Below are 19,876 nucleotides of genomic sequence, written 5' to 3'. Positions count from 1 at the left end.
AAGTGTTTTCCCAGACTAAAATAGAGGCAGGACTCTCTAGACTCTAGATTCTTGGTTCCCTCTACTCGCTCAGCTTGGCAACTGAGAGAGCTCTCTGACCCTGACACATTTTGTCCTATTCTCTTTTCTGATGTGTCTTGGATTCATTCTGAGTCTGCCTGGACTTATTGCTAAAATATTCTACTAAATATTCTCAATGAGATGCCCTCTTAGAAATGATATGCTTTCACATCTGAGACTAGAACTCTTTGGGAGTCTTACTGAATTGTAATATTTTCCCTAGAACTAAATTACATTAGGGCTAGGTATTTATGGGATATGCTATAAGCTATGTTCTGTAATTTGCATTGATATTGCATGATTTGCTAATAAAGAAATTGATGAACTAATGTGTTAATTAAATCGTGAAAACAGAACCAAAACTTTAATTAGTGATTGTAATCATACTGAATTGAATGTATATTATTTATGAATGAGCTTTTCCTAATCTCAGTTACCATCTGCCTTTAAGACCTCACCTCTAGGGCTTATTAGAACCTATATTCCTTTAGGCTCCCCATAGTCCTCAAGGAGCATTATTATTGATGCTACTGCACTTTCGAAGGCTCCTTTTCACTGGGGCTAACAGTTTTCTGTCCTCCACAATTTTTTACCAATGTCTCCAACTGAGACCTAGAGAGTTTTGCACCTGAAAGGGGAATATGCATCAATAGGTTCCATTAACTCATCCATATTTGACTTTTTGCCACTATTGAAGATAATGCTGCTGCAGCGGCTGCAAAAGAAATGCCCAACAGAAAGCAGACTTGCTGCTCTACCGTTGATAGCATAACAGCTACCTCTGCCTCCACTGGTCAGCCGTTTAGAAGTCTTTTGGCAATGGTTGGGTGGTATTGTTTGCAGATGCTGAAGCCCTGATTGAAAAATGAAAAGCTGTATACTCTCTTTTAACCATAATTTCCACTCTTTTAGCAATGGGGGTCAGAGGGAGGTGCCTATTCTGAAATTGTAGTACCCTGACAGGGTAACCCCACCATCAAGGAATCTCCCTTGGCGTAAGTTGAGAACTCCTCTTCAAAACCCTGCAAAGTATACCTTCCGTTAAAAAATGGGAAAAGGAATATTAGTCCACTTCCTTCCACTTGCCTTGCAGTACCTTTCTGATTGGCCTTGTAATGGTAAATTTTCAGGTTCCTTCCTCATCAGCATCCTGCTCTGCTTCCTCTTGGTCAGTGGTTCTTACCCCTGACTCCTGGGGCTCCATGAGCGATACTCATAGTAGTTACTTGTATTACTTGTTACTTGTGTCACCAAATTAAATAATATTAAAATGAATACACTAAAATTAGTAAACTCTCTGCATAAACAGAAGCAAAATTGAAAATGTGAAAATCTTTTTTCTATATTTGATTCTGAATTAAACAAAATACTTCAATATCTGGGCACTTGTAAGGCGTACGCATGTTTTTGAATTTCTGTGTATTGCTTTGAAGTTTAAAACACAGAAATTGCTTAGGCCGGGTTTTCCCATGATAAATGGAGTTGGAAGTGTTTCAACTGCAAACCCCTAGCATTGCTACAGCGAGTGCTCTGTTTAACACTTTTCTCGCGAGACGCTGGGTCCGCTGCAGCAGGTCCTCCTGCTGACCAGCATTTGCCTTTTACACTTTTGGTGTTGCTCAAGCACACCCTCTCAATTTTATTCAAGGACAATGAAAAACATATCTATATTCCACCCAAATGAACACACTTGCCCGGTGAATGCGGTGGGCAGAAACAGGAAGTGGGGATAGTAAACTTCGTCTTTATGAGGAATCATGGGAATAGTGGCAGAAAGAGAAGACATATTGGAGGGATGGGAAATTATATTTTACATGGTGAATGTCTGCGTGCAGGAAGAAGTGCTCAATATGTGAGGACTGCAAAAATGAAGACAGATAAGTGGTCTGAGTGTACACTTCTGCATTTTATCTTGAGGCTAAGAGCAAGATTGTACTTAGTGAAAGGTAACTTAGAGCCTGGTTTGGCAAATGAAATACTCTATCATAGACGTGACGGATATGCCATCTGCCATCTTGGATATTACTAGTGCCACATGATATGATGAACTTGTAATAATGTGGACAGGATATCCATCACCTTTCTGATGGAGTATCCCATCCGTCAAACTCTAAAAAAAGCCCCTAGTCTCTTCCATTCATGCAAGTAGCTTTAGTGGCTTGAGTATGTGAGCTAGCATTATGAATCGACAATTGTGTATATTATTCATTGTTGTGGATCAGGGCCATATTTTGAGCCATGTGACCAGGGCAGCCACACCTCGTGCTGCTATCCAGGGAAGGGATGGTGCTTTGTTTAGAAATAGTTTATGGGTTTAAAAACACCTGCTGCACAGTTCCTTGTCTGTCCAACAGCTTCCAGGTAACAATAAAATGTTTAATATAGCTCTGATGATTAATGTGCCTGCTAGAGAGAGATGAGAAATATCGAGTGGCAGTTCTGACTCATCATAAAGGAGGTCAGAGGGTTAATGTGCTTGCTGCAAAGAACGTGTACTTTGCAGATCACTGAACTGTATTTTATGTGGATAACTCAGTGGGTTACTGCTTTTATGACAGAGCTCCATTTGTTACTTGCAGTTCATTAGTTTCAATCCTAGTATACCACAATGGCCTATGAACTGTCATCAAAGAAATGCATGCAAACTTCATGATCTAGGTTAGACCTTTATGTTTTTCTTGCAGTCACTCATTATCCTAATGTTGCTAAAAAAGATTAGTTTGGGTAGAAATACATTCTTATTAGGAAAACAACCCCAACCACTGTGATACCTTTTAAATCATGTAAGTGTGCTTCTCCAGCCCAAACACACTTAAAATATATTGTCTATTAGTATGGATGACATGTGATTATAAATCTTGTAATCTATATTGTCCTATGTAACATTTCCGATAGACTGATTTACACATGCATGAGTCACTGTCTCTGTATAATGTGTGTGTGATATAATGTGCTCTTACACCCTACACTGGGACAAGTAGTGCTATAAAACAAATTAAATGCTTCTGAAAGGGGCTATGGAGAGATGAAGGGCATTGTTGGAGGGTGGCAGTGACAGAATCCGTGGAGAAGGAGGTCATTCAGGGGGGTAGACAAAAAAGAGTGTCACACCTGGCACCACCAACTCTAAATCCGTTCCTGTTCTGGATGCCATAAGCACAGGAAGTGGCAGAGAGCTTAGTTGTACTGTTAGGGTGACCAGATTTTTAAAACATAAAACTGGGAGATTTCACAAAAGTAGAAGAAGGACTGCAATTTTACATCATCCTACAGGCACAGAATGACAGCGCTCATTCACATAATAACACACATAAGAAGGTACTCAGCAAATAAAATGCAGTTTAAACCCAGCGTCTTATCTAGTCATTAAATTACTTCCTGATAACAGTTGCTAACTAGTGTTGTGTAGGAACACATGAAAGCTGCCTCTCGCTGTTTTCATTTGGCCTTCTCTGAAAACCAGGACACAAGCCACATTTACTGACATCAGCGTGGACTGCAGGTGGAAAGCCGGGACTGTTCAGGCAAATCCGGGACGTCTGGTCACCCTATGTATTATGTTAGGTTACGTTATGCTAACATGGAAAATTATGAACAGAATCTGCATGAGACATCAAAGGGGCAGATATTAGAGGTGTGTCTCTGGAACAAGACCACCCCGCACCCAGGCGCTAGCAGAGTACACAGACGAAGACCCTGGAGACACAAGGGCCAGCCCCTCCCTCTAATTAAAGGGGAGAGGTTCATGTTTTTAAACCCTTACTGCCACTCAGGAACCCCTTCCTCGGTTCAGAAAATGTGGCGCAAAAGTGACCAAGGGCTCAATGACATGTTCAGCTGGAATGGTGTTTATGGCTAGGAGGTGTCATAGCCATATGGTAGGCCTGTTGGAAGTGAAGGTGAGTGAAGTGGAGGTCCACCCTGGCACCTGAGTGACTGCAGCACGACTACTGTAAGTCCATGGCCACCCAGCATGCCTGATTGACTGAAGGTGAATTAAACATGGATGCTTAAGATTGTGACTGCACGGCCACTGGAAGAGAAAGGTTCATCCAGTGTGCCTAACTGACTGACGCATGGCTACCAGAAGTGGACGGCCTGGCACGGCATTCCTGATTAACTGGAGGAAATTAAATATGACTTATGTATGATTATGACTGCTGAAGCATCACCAGATGAGACAGCTCACCTAGTGAGCAAGATTGGCCGAGTCGCAGCTACCGGGAGTGGAAGTCACCCGGGATGCCTGATAACTGAAGGTGGTAATGGTGAACGATCACTGGGTGGGGAAATTATATCAAAATCGTCCCTTTGAATGTAGAGTGCAAATAAAATATACCTGCAAGTGAAAGCAGCCAATAAATTGCGGTTTTTACCCTTCCAACCTGAGTGTGGTCTACATTACTGAGATCTGGGGGTGGGTGACCGGGTAGAGGTAACTACCGCTGCGGCTTCAGTGTCTCCGTGAGGCACGAGATGCTTCATTGAAAGAGCGTTGTTCTGCAGAGGCTGTCCTGTCTCTGGGGTAAACAGAACATTACCTCATTGAGCAATGGTGGTCTGCACCAATTCCAGGCCAGCTGGGCTGAAGATGTGGGGTGAACACAACGTCCCCTCTCATCTCGCACCATCTGTGAAAGGCATTGGGGACTCTCCTATCACCAGGGCACAGTGCCGATGGATGGATGTGTCAGATGGAAAGTGCAGACCGAGGGGGATCGGTGGGCCTCTTCGAGAGGCGCTGAAATATTCACGTAAAGACCCTGGGGGAGGGCCCTGGGGTAAAAATAGCACCCCTTGATAAAAGATGGATAACCTTTAGCAAAGAGATGGCACACAGGTCTATAAGAAAAAATGGTCGATTCCGCTTAAGGTCTTGTGCCACTGACAGACTGCTCTCGAAGGCTGGGGAAGACTCAGTCTGACATGCAGCTGGCCCTGCTCAACCGTGGAGGTGGGTAAGCCAACAAACTAACAGAGAGCCCAGCCAGACCCAGGGCAAGGGTCAGGCTTGGCTTTGAGATCCCTGCACGACCCAAGCTCTAAAAATGTTTGCATGTAAATCATGCAACAAACATCACGTAAAATATGATGAAGTGTCATGAAAATTAAAAAGAAAATTTCTTCAACATGCGGCAACTTTGAATATTAATAAGTCACAATCTAGGGTCATTGAAAGATAATGAAGTGAAACAAAATATTTGCCTAGGATCACAGAGATTGATTAAGCTGGGGATAGTTTTCTGGTCTCACTTTAAAGAAGCCAAACACTATCTGTCTCTCCTTTTTGCCTTAAATGTTAATGATTTGTTTTTGTGCATAGTTGGCAGGCAGCAGCTACATGAAAGCTCGGCTCGTTTTGGGCTCGAGGTTCTGGGAGGACATCGAGTTGAGCCAGAGTCCAACTGTCAGAGCTTGAACTGGCTCTCCCACCTGCACTCATCCGGTCTTCGGGTGCAGTTCGTTCTCCTATGTGCCACTCCGCCTCTGTCCGCAAGAACAGCTGGCTCCTGTTCCCGTTCAGAGAAACCGGGAAAATTGTCAAACAACAGTAGCTGGTCTGGGTCCAGGAAGAGGCGCGCGCCCCCTCCCTCCCAGTGGGAGGCTAAGTATAGAGACAGCCTTGCCAAGAAGCCTTTGTGAATGGCAGGTGCAGCCCCCCTCCCCTGACCCAGGCCCGCAGCTGGGAGGGGGCCGAGGGTCCCGGCACTGCCTTATAAGCCTGTACCTTGGAGTGATACAGGAGATCTTGGGCTGCAGGCCTGGGAAAGCTGAGAGGAACACACACTGTACACACACGCGCGCGCAGAGCCACTGACAGCCCCCGCTTTGTCCCGCCAGCAGCAGAGGGGCACCTGCAGCCTCATCTTTAGACTTCGAGACACCGGTGTACAGCTGCCTCTCTCTGTCCGCGGCTGAAGCTCCGGGTCAGGTAAGACCACTCCCGGCGCCCCTGTTGTGTACCGCTTAAGTGTTAGGTGGCAGCTTCAACATAATATACAACTCACTGTGCACTAAAAAGCAAATACGCCTAGTGCCGCATTACCTGTTTCCACACTCGATGCATTGTGTGATAGTGGGCAAATCGTCTTTAAAACCATGGCCACTGGAATTATGCGACAGGGGACCACCAAATAATGCGGCAGGGTTAACTGAAGTATTGGGCAAGAAAACGAAAATTATGCAGCATAACGCGGCACATTTGTTGATGTTATTATTTCATTATTTTATATTTTTTACTCATGATAATATTGTCTGTGCAGATATCTCACCTCAGTACCAGTTTATCAACCAAATGCAGAAGAAAAAAAAAAGGATGATCAGTTAACCTTTGCACATGATCTTCCACTGCAGGCAAACCCATGTCACCAAGTTTTTGGTAACTTTTGATCAGTGTGAAGTAGAAACATTTAAAAAAAAAAAAAATTCTTCAGGTTATGCAGCAGAAAATGGATTATGTGGCAAATCCACAGTTCTGCAAAAAAGCTGCACAATTGCAAACAGTTCAGTGGCTCTGGTTAGATCCCTGGTCCGCCAACAGCTGAAAACGAGGGGCACTTAAGAATTGTCATAATGTTATACAGCCCAGCTCAGTGGTGCGCCTCTGCAAATGGGAGAAGGGGATGCCAGAGGCTTTCAGAATTTTGACCTGCAAGTGATACACATATCTCGGCGCCATGTGTTTTCACCCACTAACTTGTTTTGAGGGATTCCAGATAGAGACCAGCAGAAACCTCTCATTGCCTTCCAGTGGGTGACAAACCGCTGGGCGAGTTTAAGGCTGGCTCCAGTGAATGAAAGAATGGGGGCTCTTTGATATCAACCTGTTATTATCGGGACTTCGCTAATTTATTATTATTTACCGAATGAAGGGTATTTAAGCGTAGATGGCGGCGGCAGAGTTCCACTTTTCAACTGCACAGAAGAGAATGACCGGCCAACTGTATTACTCACCCCTAAAGTTGTTTGAGTTTTACTGTACGTTTGTATTAGAAACAAAAAACGCACCCTTTCCGCCTTGAGTAGAATGGCCGTTTTAAGGGGTTTCCCGTAACAATGTGGACGTTGCAGCAATACAGAAAGTCATATATTTATGCCAGTATGATATTTGTTTCTCGATTTGTGAAATTGCCCAGATCTGCATAAGACTACATTTGAAGCAACGTTCTCGCATGCGTGACACTTCTTCACAAAAAATACACGTGCAGAGTGAATTGAGGATAGTGGGAGCAGAGTAGAGCATTATATACGTGTCCAGGAAGCATGCAACCATCGTATGCAATAGTACAGGTATGAAAATTGTGCATCTTCTCTGTCAGTCTTATCATACCCGCTTTCTGCCCGACAAATCATTCCACGAGCCCCTACAGTTGAATTTTTGTGGATTTAAGTCACAGATTTTGCACAGTACTTTTTGAAATGGACTGTCAAGTGCTTTTAAAAATGCACTTTGCACCGTCCGTGTAAGTAACTTTTTTTACTGTAGTTTCCCCATCAGACAAAAATGTGTGATTCCAGGGAAACCACTTTCATTTTCTAGACGTCATTCTTTATTTGCAGAATGATGCGCGATAACAAATACGCTGATAATTGTGCTGATTACATTGCACCCTTGTCTTGTACCAAACGACCGCTGCAAAAACTATGTGGCATATTTTAAAGGAACTGGCGTAGGGCAGCACTGCAAGTCTTTCTGTTACACTGCCCTACCCCAATTCAAAGGGGCAGAAATGTACCATATTCACAAGATATGGTGCCTTTGTGTCCTTTCCCCCTGCACTGGCACATAATTCGCTACGTAATGCCAACACAGTCATCTTTGCACCATGGTGTAAGGGTGCCTGCGTTGCATGCAGGACTGTTTTTGTGCAGGCAGGGGCACCTTCCTGCACACAACAATCCAGAGAGGCGAATTCCTCCATGTGGGCTGCAGAATGCAGAACACATAGAAAGAGGAAACAAAGTGGAAAAATAAAGATATTTCTCCTTCTTACGCCTGCCCTGACGAGGCGTACAGCTTTGATGTATTCCCAGGTTTACAGATCCTTTTAAATCTGGGAATGCGTCAAAACCCATGGGTGTCGCGTGGGATCACCTATTGCAATGCCTATGGAACACCTCCCTGATGCGGTGTAAGGCAACGCAACATCTTACCTTACACCCTATCTATGAGGCCATGAAAAGCCATGCAAAGTTGCTGTGCATGGCCTCGTAGATATGGGTCTGCACTGTGCCCCTCCAAAGCGGAGCACCAGCGGCGCAAGGACCTTCAAAATATGCCCCTGAAAGTTTACGTTTTATCTCTGTATTTAAGAAAGAATGTGCTGGTAGTGCTAAAAACGTGCTCCAAACAACCTCTAACAGTGCAAAACGACTGGCTGAAAAGGCCAATTATATGGTGGTCTCTCTTCTATGTACGGCTATATTCTGCGGTTTGCTTCAAGTCCTATAAGCTAAAAGTGAAGTCCCTGCCTGAAAATGTGCAAGCGGACAGCATCTGTTTATGTATTAATCCTAGGGCGAATTTCACCAGTAAAGATGCACCAGACACTCTGCACGTAAAGATCTTCACGATAAATGTATCTTCTGTACTAAACGTTGCAATCAGGGGTCGAAGTGAGAGGGAACTATCTTACCTGAGTACCATTACTTTTCTTTTTCCCTTACATAGTTTCACTACTAATTACACCAATTTGATACAGTCCTGGCACTTTTCTATATTTTATTAACACACAACTCTTCACTTTACACTGCCTCGTGTTAACCTAATGTCAACATTATAGCTCTTAGAACATGTAAAACGCATCAAACTGATGAGCCACAAGAAGGCGAAATATATGACTGATTGAAAATGCTTGAAAGAGGTCACCTTTCACCCCAAGTGCTGAGGACTGAGTGATTCAATTGTTCGTGACGTTGTCATCACGTCATTAGCACCGATGCGGCCCTATTCTCAACTTCCACTGGGTACCATGCAGATTTTGTGGGCGCTCTCTCTGCTAATATCTGAAATCTTTTTACTCTGCTTATGCTTGTCTCTGGGGTGACTCCCCTCTCACGGGGATGAAGAAGAGTGCACCTCATTGCGCGGGGTGCGCAGTTTGTCCTGGACGTTGCTTTAGGTGTTTCTGTTCCATTTAATTTCCACCTTAACCCTGAGATCGTGAGTTTAAATTCTAGAGCAGACAGCCAGGGTCCCTCAAGCACACCCACATGTTATCTTTGGAGGTCTGACACATTCCACGCCACTGGGTAGTGTTAACCTGATAACAATCACCGACACTGAGTGCCTCCATGTGAGTCCAGGGCGACAGAAGTGACGGTGAGAACCACACGAGTCAACCTTGAACCCTGTACTTCTGAATCTGTGTATATATAGTGAAGCCACTGACCGCTGCTCGCGGTTTGTGACGGGAGGAAGCCCCTCACCTAAGTCTACCAAAGAACAGCAAAGCGGACGTGTGTTCAAAATGCAGTTGTTAGGAGCATATTTCACGGGAGGAGTGAGACCGCCACTGAGTGGAGGAAAATGGTAGGCAGGGTGTCCAACGTAGATCCGGGAGGGCCGGACCCGGGCCAGAATATTCGGTTCATCCTCACCATACAAGTCAATGTAAATGTAGTTTATATGGGTATTTTAAAAATCTGGGGTCGATCCAGCCCTCCCGCTCCTACTATGGACCTAAGACAACCAGCCTAATGCAGAGCTCTATGTGGAAAGGACCACAGTTCTTTATTGAGACATTTATTACCCGCAGCCTCTCGAGGGCACTGAGGTCCCGAACATAGTGCCGGCCAGCAGATCCCCAACTTCGCCTGACCAGATCTGGAGGTGTAACATCCTCATTTATGGAACAGGATGCCAGCAATAATTCCTCCTTTAGATTAAAAAAACGGATTATTTGCTGGCACGTTTACTTGCTTATACGAATCTGGTTTTCAGAGCATTAGCTTTAAAGGTTATGTCTCAGAGTCAGGATGCTCTCTACTAATCAATAGCAAAGTAAGATGATGTAGAACTAGAGACTACAGGTGGGAGTTTTAAAGCACAAACATTTTACAATGTCATAGTGAAGCCTAGAGTTTCATGTAGAAGGCTGACTTGTTGCTGGTGGCCTGGTCTGGGGTTTTATTCGTTAGCTTGTTTTAAATATTATGACAGCACAATGCAAAATTATTGAAGGTTTATTACGGACGACATGCAATACATATGCTCTAAGGGACGAAGTGACATTCAATTTTTATCAGTGTATACCATGAAGGAAACCGATTTTGCAGATTTTTGATACTTAAATATTTGCTCGGCTCTTTAAATAGTAAGGGGCATATTTAAGAACCTCTAGCACCACCTTAGTGCTGACATAGCGTAATTCATTTTAGACTAATGTGGCGCTAAAGTGGCATTTTCCCCGCAGCATATTTACAAAGTGGAGCAATACATGCATTGCGCCACTTTGTAAATCCTTATGTATGCAAGGGGGGCGTTCACCTATTAGGGGGGCTGAAAAAATGGTGCAAGGAAATCTAAAATATTTTCTTGTGCCATTTTTTTAGCACTTTTAACACCTGCTCAGAGCAGGTGCTATAAAGGGGCATACCATTATTTATAATGGGTACGTGTGCACTCTGTAGGAGTAGCGCCTTTGGCGCAACTCTTTTAGAGTGCATCAATAGCTTAAAAAAATGACTCTATTGCCTCCTACCCTGCACCATGGTGCACCCCATTTTAAATACGCTACACACACGGTGGCGGTAGGGGGCCCTAAGGGGTGCAAGGAAAGTGGCGCTGCACTGGGTGCAGCGCCACTTTCCTTAAATCTGCCCCTAGAGCCTATACTTATTGGGAATTGGTGTAGGGCAGCACCACAAGTCTTCTTGCTACTCTGCCCTACACCAATGTAAAAGGGCAGGAATGCACCATATTTATACGAAAGGGTGCAATCCTGTGTCTTTCCCCTGCACTGGCACACAACTGGCTGCCTAGCGCCAATCCAAGCACCCTTGCATGAGCATGAATAAAAGTGACACTCCAACGGCGCAAGCCCCTCATTAATATGTCCCTTAATTAGAGCTTAAGACTGAGGCAGACATTCCAATGAATTTGAATCTGTTTTGCTCCAATCTTTTATGATATTTTTATACCCATCAGTCCACTACCAACGCTGAATACAAGAGTACCTAGGCCAGCAGAAGAGGCAGTTGAATTTCTTCTTGACACGCATTGCAAAGTATTATGTTCTTTAAGGAGGATAAAGTAAAAACACATAGAAGTGGTCATTACTGGGTTGGGGAGGTGGGGTAATAATGTTTCTACTACTTCAAAGTTGCTTTTTAAGACCTCTGCACAAGCCCCTTTGCCAGGGATTGGAATTCTGAGTTGTGTGACATTTAAAGACCTCATCCTTCTTTAAACGTCGGCAGGTCAAACCTGCCCGAATTTAAGAGGGAAAAAGTGTACATCATTTACCATAACATGCAAACTTTGGTGTGGAAATTACCAAGATCCACCTCTTATTCCCCCAAAACTCAGAATATGGTATAATTATGGCACCTGATCTGATAAATTCCGAACCCCTCCCTCACTCTTAATCATGCCCTTTAAAAGGAAGACATAATTCTACTCGCTACTCACCCAGGTATATGTGTGTAAAAAAGGACATCATCGCGAGGTGCTCGGTAATGCCGACTCAGATGGAAACTTATTTTGTGTTGTGCACACATTTCTCACTGACATGACGTTTTCTTCCTTCAATAATTGTGCCATGTAATACCTGGAGAAGTTTGTATGGAGAGAAAATGGGAAGATTATGAATGTTTTAATCAGAACGTAGAAAAAAATGTGCGATGTTATCTTGGTAGCCATCAGCAGCGCACTCTGTGGCCAGCTGAGACCATTGAGTATCAGAATACAGTCCAAATGCCCATGAGTTGTACAAGTATTCGCCCTAGTAGAACCACTTTTTTAATATGGTAATGTACCACACCTGATAATCACTCTTCTTTAAAAAATAAAATAAAAACAGTCGCTGATGTTTTGTGTTTCCATTTTAACTTTCTTTCACTCCTTCTAGTTTCATCTGCTAACTTTGTGTCATCAAAGCAAGTCGATTTAAAGGTATTATTGAAAATGTTTTATTAGTATTCAAAAAGATACAAGTAAACGTTTTTGGGCAAAGCTAAATAAAATGTGGCTGACCTTTGGCTAATTTACTCTTGAACGCCAAACTTCCGAGCCTTTCAGAAGGCATCAGTAACCAGTAAGGGTCCCACTGACTTTCCAGTCTCGCGAACGGAATTTCTTGTGTTTTAAAAGCTTTATTTGGATGGTGAGCAGATGATGGTTGTTATGGTATAGTTGTGTCTGAGTTCACCTGAACATACCTACAACTCCTTTCTTCTGTCCCCACAGAGCTTGGACACTCACCACCACCAGAGAACATGAATCTCAATGGCAGACGGAGGAGTGGGCTTCTATTGGAAGACATGCTGCTCTTAACCTCCCAGAACCTGCCCCGGCTTGACCTGAAGGACAACTATAGCATCATCAAGGAACTAGGCAGTGGGTCCTATGGGCAGGTGCTGCTGGCCGTGCACCACACGCAAGGTAAGACCACAGGGGTTATCAGAATGTGGCAAGTCATCCTATCTGCAAAATGTAGTGATTATGGCATTGTGCCACTACCAGCTGTGTATCTTGTTGTCTTAGCAGGTGTCTCCAGATCATGAGAAGGCTGCAGTGTTGTAGTCTCAGATGGAATAATGTATTCACCATAAGGTCCCGTTGTTAGCTGAAGTGTTGTGTACATCATGAGGCTACAGTATTGTAGCCTTAGATAAGGTCTTTTGTAGATCATGAGGCCGAGATGTTCAAGACTCTGATAGGGTCTTGTGTCCATCAGGAGGTTTTGATTTTGTCAGCTAAGACAGAGTGTACATCATAAGTGTGGAGTGTTATAGCCTAAGATGGAATCTTGTGTCCATCACAGGACTTGTTTTTTGTTGGCTACGACAGAGTCTTGTGTACATCATGAGTGTGCGGTGTTACAGTCTAAGATGGAATTGTGTGCCCATCACAGGACTGGGTTTTTGTCTGCTAAGACAGAGTCTTGTGTACATCAGAAGTTTTGGTCGTTGTAGTGCAAGATGGAATATTGTGTCCATCGTGGTGCTGGGGTTTTGTAAGTTAAGACAGAGTCTTGTGTACATCATGAGTTTCGGGTGTTATAACCTAAGATGGAGTCTTATTTACATCATGAAGCTTGGTTGTTGAAGCGTATGATAGAGTATATCAATAGTACAGGTTCTGTGGCCTGTAGATGTAGAGTTATACGGTTAATGTCCTATTTAAACACATTCAGGATTACTGATTTTTTAAAAGGGAAAAACGTAAAAGCAATACATCTCAACGTTCAAATCTGAGGCAGGCTATCAAAACTGCACCTCCTACAGAGAGACATTTAGGAAGTACACGTTAGTTACATTTCGAAAGCCATTGCAATTTATTAATGTCTTAATGCCCATGCCGAAATAGAGGCTGTTGTACTGCCATCGATCACGATCTAAGAGCAAACCCCATTTTAGCTGTTGCTACACGCCTTCTGCTGGCAGCAACTATAAACGTAAACTAATAACAAGCAGCAGCAAAGCCAATAGGTATCGGCTCTAAACGGGCAAGGTATTGACATTGTCTATGATTTTTGCTAATCACACCTGGGCTGCAATCTCGCAATGGGTTTTTGGTTAAAGAAAGATAATTCGGATGTGCATGTATGCATCTTGATGTTTGAGTAGCATGCACCGTGATACCTAGAGGCCATTTTCAATTTACCACTCTAACATGTTGGACGGTGACTCAATATATTGAATGTCCACTTTTCACCTTTCATGTGCACATTGCATGTTAATTGTTTCCACTTGCAGGTGCCCCTTCATCTCCCCTCTCTCTTTTTCTCCTTAAGGGACACCCATGGCCCTGAAATTCTTACAGAAGAGCAATACAGAGCTGAGGGCATTCCTTGTGGAGTACTGTGTGTCGCTTAGTCTCTCTGCGCACCCTTGCATCATCGGCACGTTCGGCATCGCCTTTCAAACTGATACTCACTATGTCTTCGCTCAAGAGCTGGCCATGGCCAATGACCTCTTTTCCATCATGAAACCACAGGTGACTATAGAGACTCCAAAGTGTGGGCACTTGGCTGCTACCGCGATGGCAGTGGGATTAGGATTCATCCCTTGGTTTGTGTGTGTAGCATGTTTGAAAAGTGAAAGCCTGAACATCTTAAAGGTTACAGCAGATAGCACCCCATCACTCATAACCCTGACAGCGAACACTAGCCGGCTACAGTTCATATAATATGGGCTCAATGTACATTTCAAAACATTATTGAGAGCCCAAAATCCATTTTAACTGTAATTTTAGTTCTAAGGCATTGCTTGTAACAGTTATTTGGTAAATCGCCTGATTAGGGAATAGAGGACCGGAGTTATTGGAGTGGAACGGACTGACAAAACAATATGTATATATATATATATATCCCTTTCAGGGTTAGAGTGACGCATAAATTATGCAAAAAAGAATAGAGAACTCTGGGCAGTTCCCAAATTTAGGTGGAGAGCAGCTCTAGTAAGGAGCACCCTGCAACACCAGCGAGACTTTAAATTTGCTCACCTCAAATGTCTGTTTATCTAGCAAAGTTTTTAAGCATTGGATAGGCACAGTGCTATCCATGCCGAGCTAGATAGTGACAAAGTCTTTTGGCATTTGTACATCAAAGTCTTTAAGCATAGGTTTGACACAGTGTCAACCTTGCCAAGCTGTAAAATGACGAAATCAATTTTAGCATGCGAGGATCCACGGATCCACTGGATTCCCTGGGATCCACCCGGATTTGGATGAATTTGGGTGGATCTGCAGATCCAGACCCCAATTAAAAAAACACATAGGCCTGCTAACAGACCCACACATGTAGTCACACACCCACTCACACAACCACTTACACACCCACACAACCCCTCACACACCCACTCGCACACCCATAGAGCCACTCAGACACCCACCCACAGACCCACAAACCACTCACAAAATGACTCACAGACCAACAGACCCACTCACACACCAACTCACACACCCACTTACACAGCCACACAATCACTCACCCACCCACACACACCTATACAGCCACTCACAGACCCACAAAATGACTCACAGAGCCCTTCACGCACCTACTTATACGTCCAGACAACCACTCCCACACCTACTCACAAACCCATTCAGCCACTCACACATCCATCACCCACTCACACATCCACTTACACAACCACACAATCACTCACACACCCACTCACACACCCAGGATACAGGGAAGTTATAGCTAGGAAATAGCATTAAAACATAGCAATTCACAGAAAAAAACAAAGGTTTAAGGGATGTTATAGTTAGGTTCACATTTTGCACACACAAAACCATAGAAATTCAGCAGTTATAGTAATAGTTATCCCAATTAACTATAACTAGTGCCCTAAGGTATCTATAACTTGCGCCATACACTGCCAATTACCCCACATATTACATCACTGATGGCATCTTCTATAACGTCACTTGATAATATCACTACAGTGAAATTATTGATGAGAAAACTGTGCGTGGCGGGGGGCACCTAACTTAGCATCCATGGAACCTTTGGTTTTTCAGTGAATATATTTTTTTTACACAAATTCGCATGCATTGTCCATATACTTTTTTGAAAACGGCTAGAGGGAAAATGGTTGAAAGGAATTACACCAAATTTGGCAGGAAGCTAGATCTTTATACAGAAAGTGTGTTTTTGTGATTTGGTGTAACTCTGTTCATGAGTTTTTGAGAAGTTAAGGTTAAAAATAGTTTTATATCTGGATGGTTGGGTTTGCAAGAGTCTCACAGGACTCCTGTGGTAGTGCAAATTAAAAAATGAAGCCATCTGATTTGTTGAGAGGGCCTTTTTCCCCATCAGCTGTCATGCGTATGTGAGCCTCGTGTGAGCTTGTGCTTTAATTGACTGGCCCCAACATGAAGCAAAATGTTGCGGCGGACATTTCAGGGCACTGTGACTTGATCCCTTTGTCCTGAAAATTAAAATAAATTAATTAATTAAAAGGGGGCAAGTTAAGGGTGTGGGGACTCAAAGATAAAAAAAAAGAAAGTTTGCAATGGTTTTTTCCGATCCCACAGGTGTACCGTGGGTGCCAGGATGGCACACCTGGACACCCATGGGAGTCCCACGTGTGCTTCCCTCGTGAGACACCAGTGGTATTAGAACATTATACATAACAAAGGCCTGCGCGGGTGTAGGTCAAGCCCTGCGGCCAACCCCATGCCATGTATAGTTGATGGCCATGGACAGGGAGTTGGCTGCCCGGGGTGTTGGCTGCAAACCAGCCCCTACAGCCAACCCTACACTGTGCACGGCAGAAAGCCATACACGGCAGGGACCTCCCGCAGTAGTTGGATGCAGGGGCTGGCCTGAGCCCAGGCGCTATGGCCAGCCCCATGCTTGCACATCTGCAGGTTAGAGTAACATCATAATTAAAAAATGTAATTATATCTCAATTACATTAAAAAAAACTTCGAAATACACTGAAAATAGCAAACGTAAAAAGGATGTTATAGTTAGATGAGAATGTCATTTAAAGCATAGCATTTTAAACAAAAAAAAATACTGAAATCCACAGTTATAGTTATTTGAAGTAACTAAAACTTGCACAGTAAAGTAACTATAACTTGTACCCTACCCATGTACTGCTAATTACTTTCCATATTACATCACTCATTGCATGTTCTATGACATCATTTATAACATCACTGGAACATCTGAAAGTACATCATTGATGACAACACTGTGCATTTCAGGAGCATGAGTTACAGTTACTTTACTGCACAATTTATAGTTATGGGGAAGTGTGAACACAGCGTTTCCAAACCTTTTTCTGATATCTTTTGTATGTTCCTTTTCCCAGATTGGAATCCCTGAGATGACGGTTAAACGCTGTGCATTGCAGATTTCAAGTGCACTTGAATACATGGACACCAAAGGACTGGTTCATCGTGATATAAAGCCGGACAACATCCTGCTCTTTGACCAGGACTGTCGCCAAGTCAAGCTGACAGATTTTGGGTTGACATGCGCCAAGGGCACTGCCGTCGACTCCATGCCAGAGAATCTGCCCTACACAGCACCAGAGATGTGCATTCTGGGCGATACCGACAAACTGATTGCTCATGCCAGCCTGGATGTGTGGGCTTTTGGTGTGCTCCTATTCTCCATTCTCACAGGGTACTTCCCCTGGAACACAGCAGCATCATCTGACAAGTACTATCTGGAATACACACGCTGGCACAGAAGCAGTCGGATTTTCCAGATCCCTGCTCAGTGGAAGTGGTTCACAAGTGAGGCCTTGGAGATGTTCAAGAAATTGCTGGCTCCAGTGCCCACCCAGAGGTGCTCTCCAAAAGAAATCATGAACTACCTGAAGACACCATGGAAAGTCATTCTACATAACAGTAACAAGCCAGACAACTCCCACTACCTGCAGGGCAGAGTGACCAATAAAAACTTTCTGGTAAAAAGAGGCCGCTAAGATATCCTTGGCTCCCTGTTTTCTTCTAGTCATACCAAATGGACACAGCCTCTGCTGTGAGAGCAGTACCGCTCAAGCTCTCCTCCGTTGGAAGCATATTGAACCTTCCACAGTTCTGAGGTGAGCTTTTTTAAATTTGGCTCTTGTTGGTCTGATGAGACCTTCCTGATGAGCACGTAGTTCGGTTTACATGGAAAAGAGAAGGAACATCGCGCTGGAAGTTCTAAACTCTAATGAGAATTCAAAGAGGCTGACCCATAACTCATAAATGAACTATCTGGAACAGTAAAGTCACCTAATGATGACAGCAAGGGTCATTAATAGGAGACCACAGATAGATTTTCACTTTGAATTATTTTCTAAACAGGACCAGTCAATGCAAACCGATGTGAATTAGGGCCCAGCGCTATGGAACAGAGAGTGAAAAGTAGCCCTGAATGCAAGCAGAGTCTAGCTTCAGTGCAAAAAACTCTTTTCTTTTCTGTTTAATGACTTGTGTTTGGTAGACAAAGCTACACATGCATGGTGTCTAGAAGGGTGTCCCAGGGTTAGTACTGTTCTAAACATAAGGAGCCAGGATATCCGGCTCAGCTGTTTATCATATCCGCGTTTGACACGTGGTGCATTTCCAACAACATGGATCTTGCACTGTGTGAAGGAATCATATATGTGCTTAATCCATATTGTTCTAAAAATGTGAAAAATATGGGACAAGGTTGGCTAATTCTTTCAAGTTTCACCACCAGATTTTCTATGACAATTATGTTGAGCTATCTAATAGTCTTATCAGCTTATATTGGGTCTCCCAACATTCTTAGGGGATAGTTCTACTTGTATCAATGAAACAAGAAGCCAATCCTTCCCAAACCTATTGGGCATGCAGAAAGGACTCCCTAATCTGAAGGGATCAGTACACTGAAAATGGCATATATAAATGGTATGGGTGTTCCAAAGAGCCGGTTGGCGCGGCCCCTTCCAGTTGTTAAACACGCTCGACCTCACCAGATTCAGCCTTGTTGTGACTTCTTAAACGTGAGTAGCGTTACCTAGCTGATGGATACGAAGGAGAAAATGGCATCACACATTCCACATAGGAATCAAGCACTTTATAGGTCAAAGAAAAAAGCAGTCTCCCTCACCGATCTCCCCATAATCCTGACACTGAAAATCATCCTTGTGACGGGGCCACAGGTCACTTGGGAAAAAAAGTGCCACATTTTGTAGGCCTTGAGCACAGAGCTAATATAACTGTATAATCAACTGGGAGATTTTGTGAGATTAGGAGTCACTAGCAGAGAGAAACTCAAAATGATGATGCTCTTAAAAAACTGTCCCGCAGGAAAGAGTTTTACACAGAATGCCACAAAGTGGAACCAAAAACCGCAGTTTGAAAAAAGAAAATCACATTTTTAAGAAATGGAGTTAACTATGGAACCTTATGAAATCAAAAGGAGAAATCCTAAAGAAGAGAACATCACTATTCTGAACTAGGCCAGTATGATGGTGCTAATGTGAAACAAAGGCCTTGACAAAATCTACAACTGACCCTCCTTGGTAAACATATACAGTACGTACGGTTTATAGTAAACGCATATGGTGTTGTATATATATACAAATAAAAGAGCATTTGAATAAAAATATAAATACATTGGTCTGCTTCTAGTTTTCATCCATCTTTTTTAGGCGCATCTAGCAATTCTGAAGCATCCTCACCCTAACAGAAGATAACTGTGTGCCGTGTCTCAGTGGAGAAGATTGTGACAGATCTTGTGTCACACAAATACATACAAATTAATGCAAGACATGTTTAGATGTATGGCATCGATAGAAGATATATCATGTTGCAGGCTTCTAGTATAGGACTGACACTTACTTAAGAGCAGTGAGGACCAGATGTACTAGTAATGTAATAGTAGAGAAAACAAGCAATAGTTTCCACTAGTTAAAGGTGTAGGTGCGGTGCTATAACACAAAATGATGCCCCCCCCTGCAGAATGTGACGAGGGGCCCCTGGGTTTCCCATACCTCAGAAATATTCATTGACCTTGGGCTGAATCGGGCTCATGAAGGGTTGGGGGCTCTCTCAGGGATTGCCCCCCCCAGCATCACAGGGGGCTGCATGGGGCTGTGTTAAGCCACTGAGTAGGTGTGTACATGGGTATCAAGGTGAGTGCAGATGAAGATGTAGAGGTTGGTGTTGAGG

The 19,876-nt window shown here is 43.5% G+C and overlaps 1 protein-coding gene across 1 annotated transcript; it reads left to right on the top strand.

Moving 5' to 3' along the window:
- The first annotated feature begins 5,803 nt into the window (after positions 1 to 5,803).
- Positions 5,804 to 19,321, top strand: LOC138246195 (serine/threonine-protein kinase SBK1-like). The gene is made up of 4 exons (XM_069200531.1): positions 5,804 to 5,992; positions 12,470 to 12,664; positions 14,019 to 14,221; positions 17,053 to 19,321. Exons 2-4 carry the CDS (start codon positions 12,499 to 12,501, stop codon positions 17,671 to 17,673), a joined length of 990 nt encoding a protein of 329 aa, XP_069056632.1. The 5' UTR covers positions 5,804 to 5,992; positions 12,470 to 12,498; the 3' UTR covers positions 17,674 to 19,321.
- The last annotated feature ends 555 nt before the right edge of the window (positions 19,322 to 19,876 follow it).

This window comes from Pleurodeles waltl, chromosome 7, assembly GCF_031143425.1.
Source record: "Pleurodeles waltl isolate 20211129_DDA chromosome 7, aPleWal1.hap1.20221129, whole genome shotgun sequence".
Lineage (NCBI taxonomy): Eukaryota > Metazoa > Chordata > Amphibia > Caudata > Salamandridae > Pleurodeles > Pleurodeles waltl.
Note: the sequence above shows the minus strand (reverse complement) of the source record. Positions and strands in the feature narration are given on the sequence as shown.

What these genes read in the sequence shown, in the direction of transcription:
- LOC138246195 (XM_069200531.1), top strand. Translation starts at nt 12,499, where the DNA reads ATGAATCTCAATGGCAGACGGAGGAGTGGGCTTCTATTGGAAGACATG. An exon ending in GGCCGTGCACCACACGCAAG is followed by an intron (nt 12,665 to 14,018) that starts GTAAGACCACAG and finishes TTTCTCCTTAAG; the next exon opens with GGACACCCATGGCCCTGAAA. An exon ending in TTTCCATCATGAAACCACAG is followed by an intron (nt 14,222 to 17,052) that starts GTGACTATAGAG and finishes TCCTTTTCCCAG; the next exon opens with ATTGGAATCCCTGAGATGAC.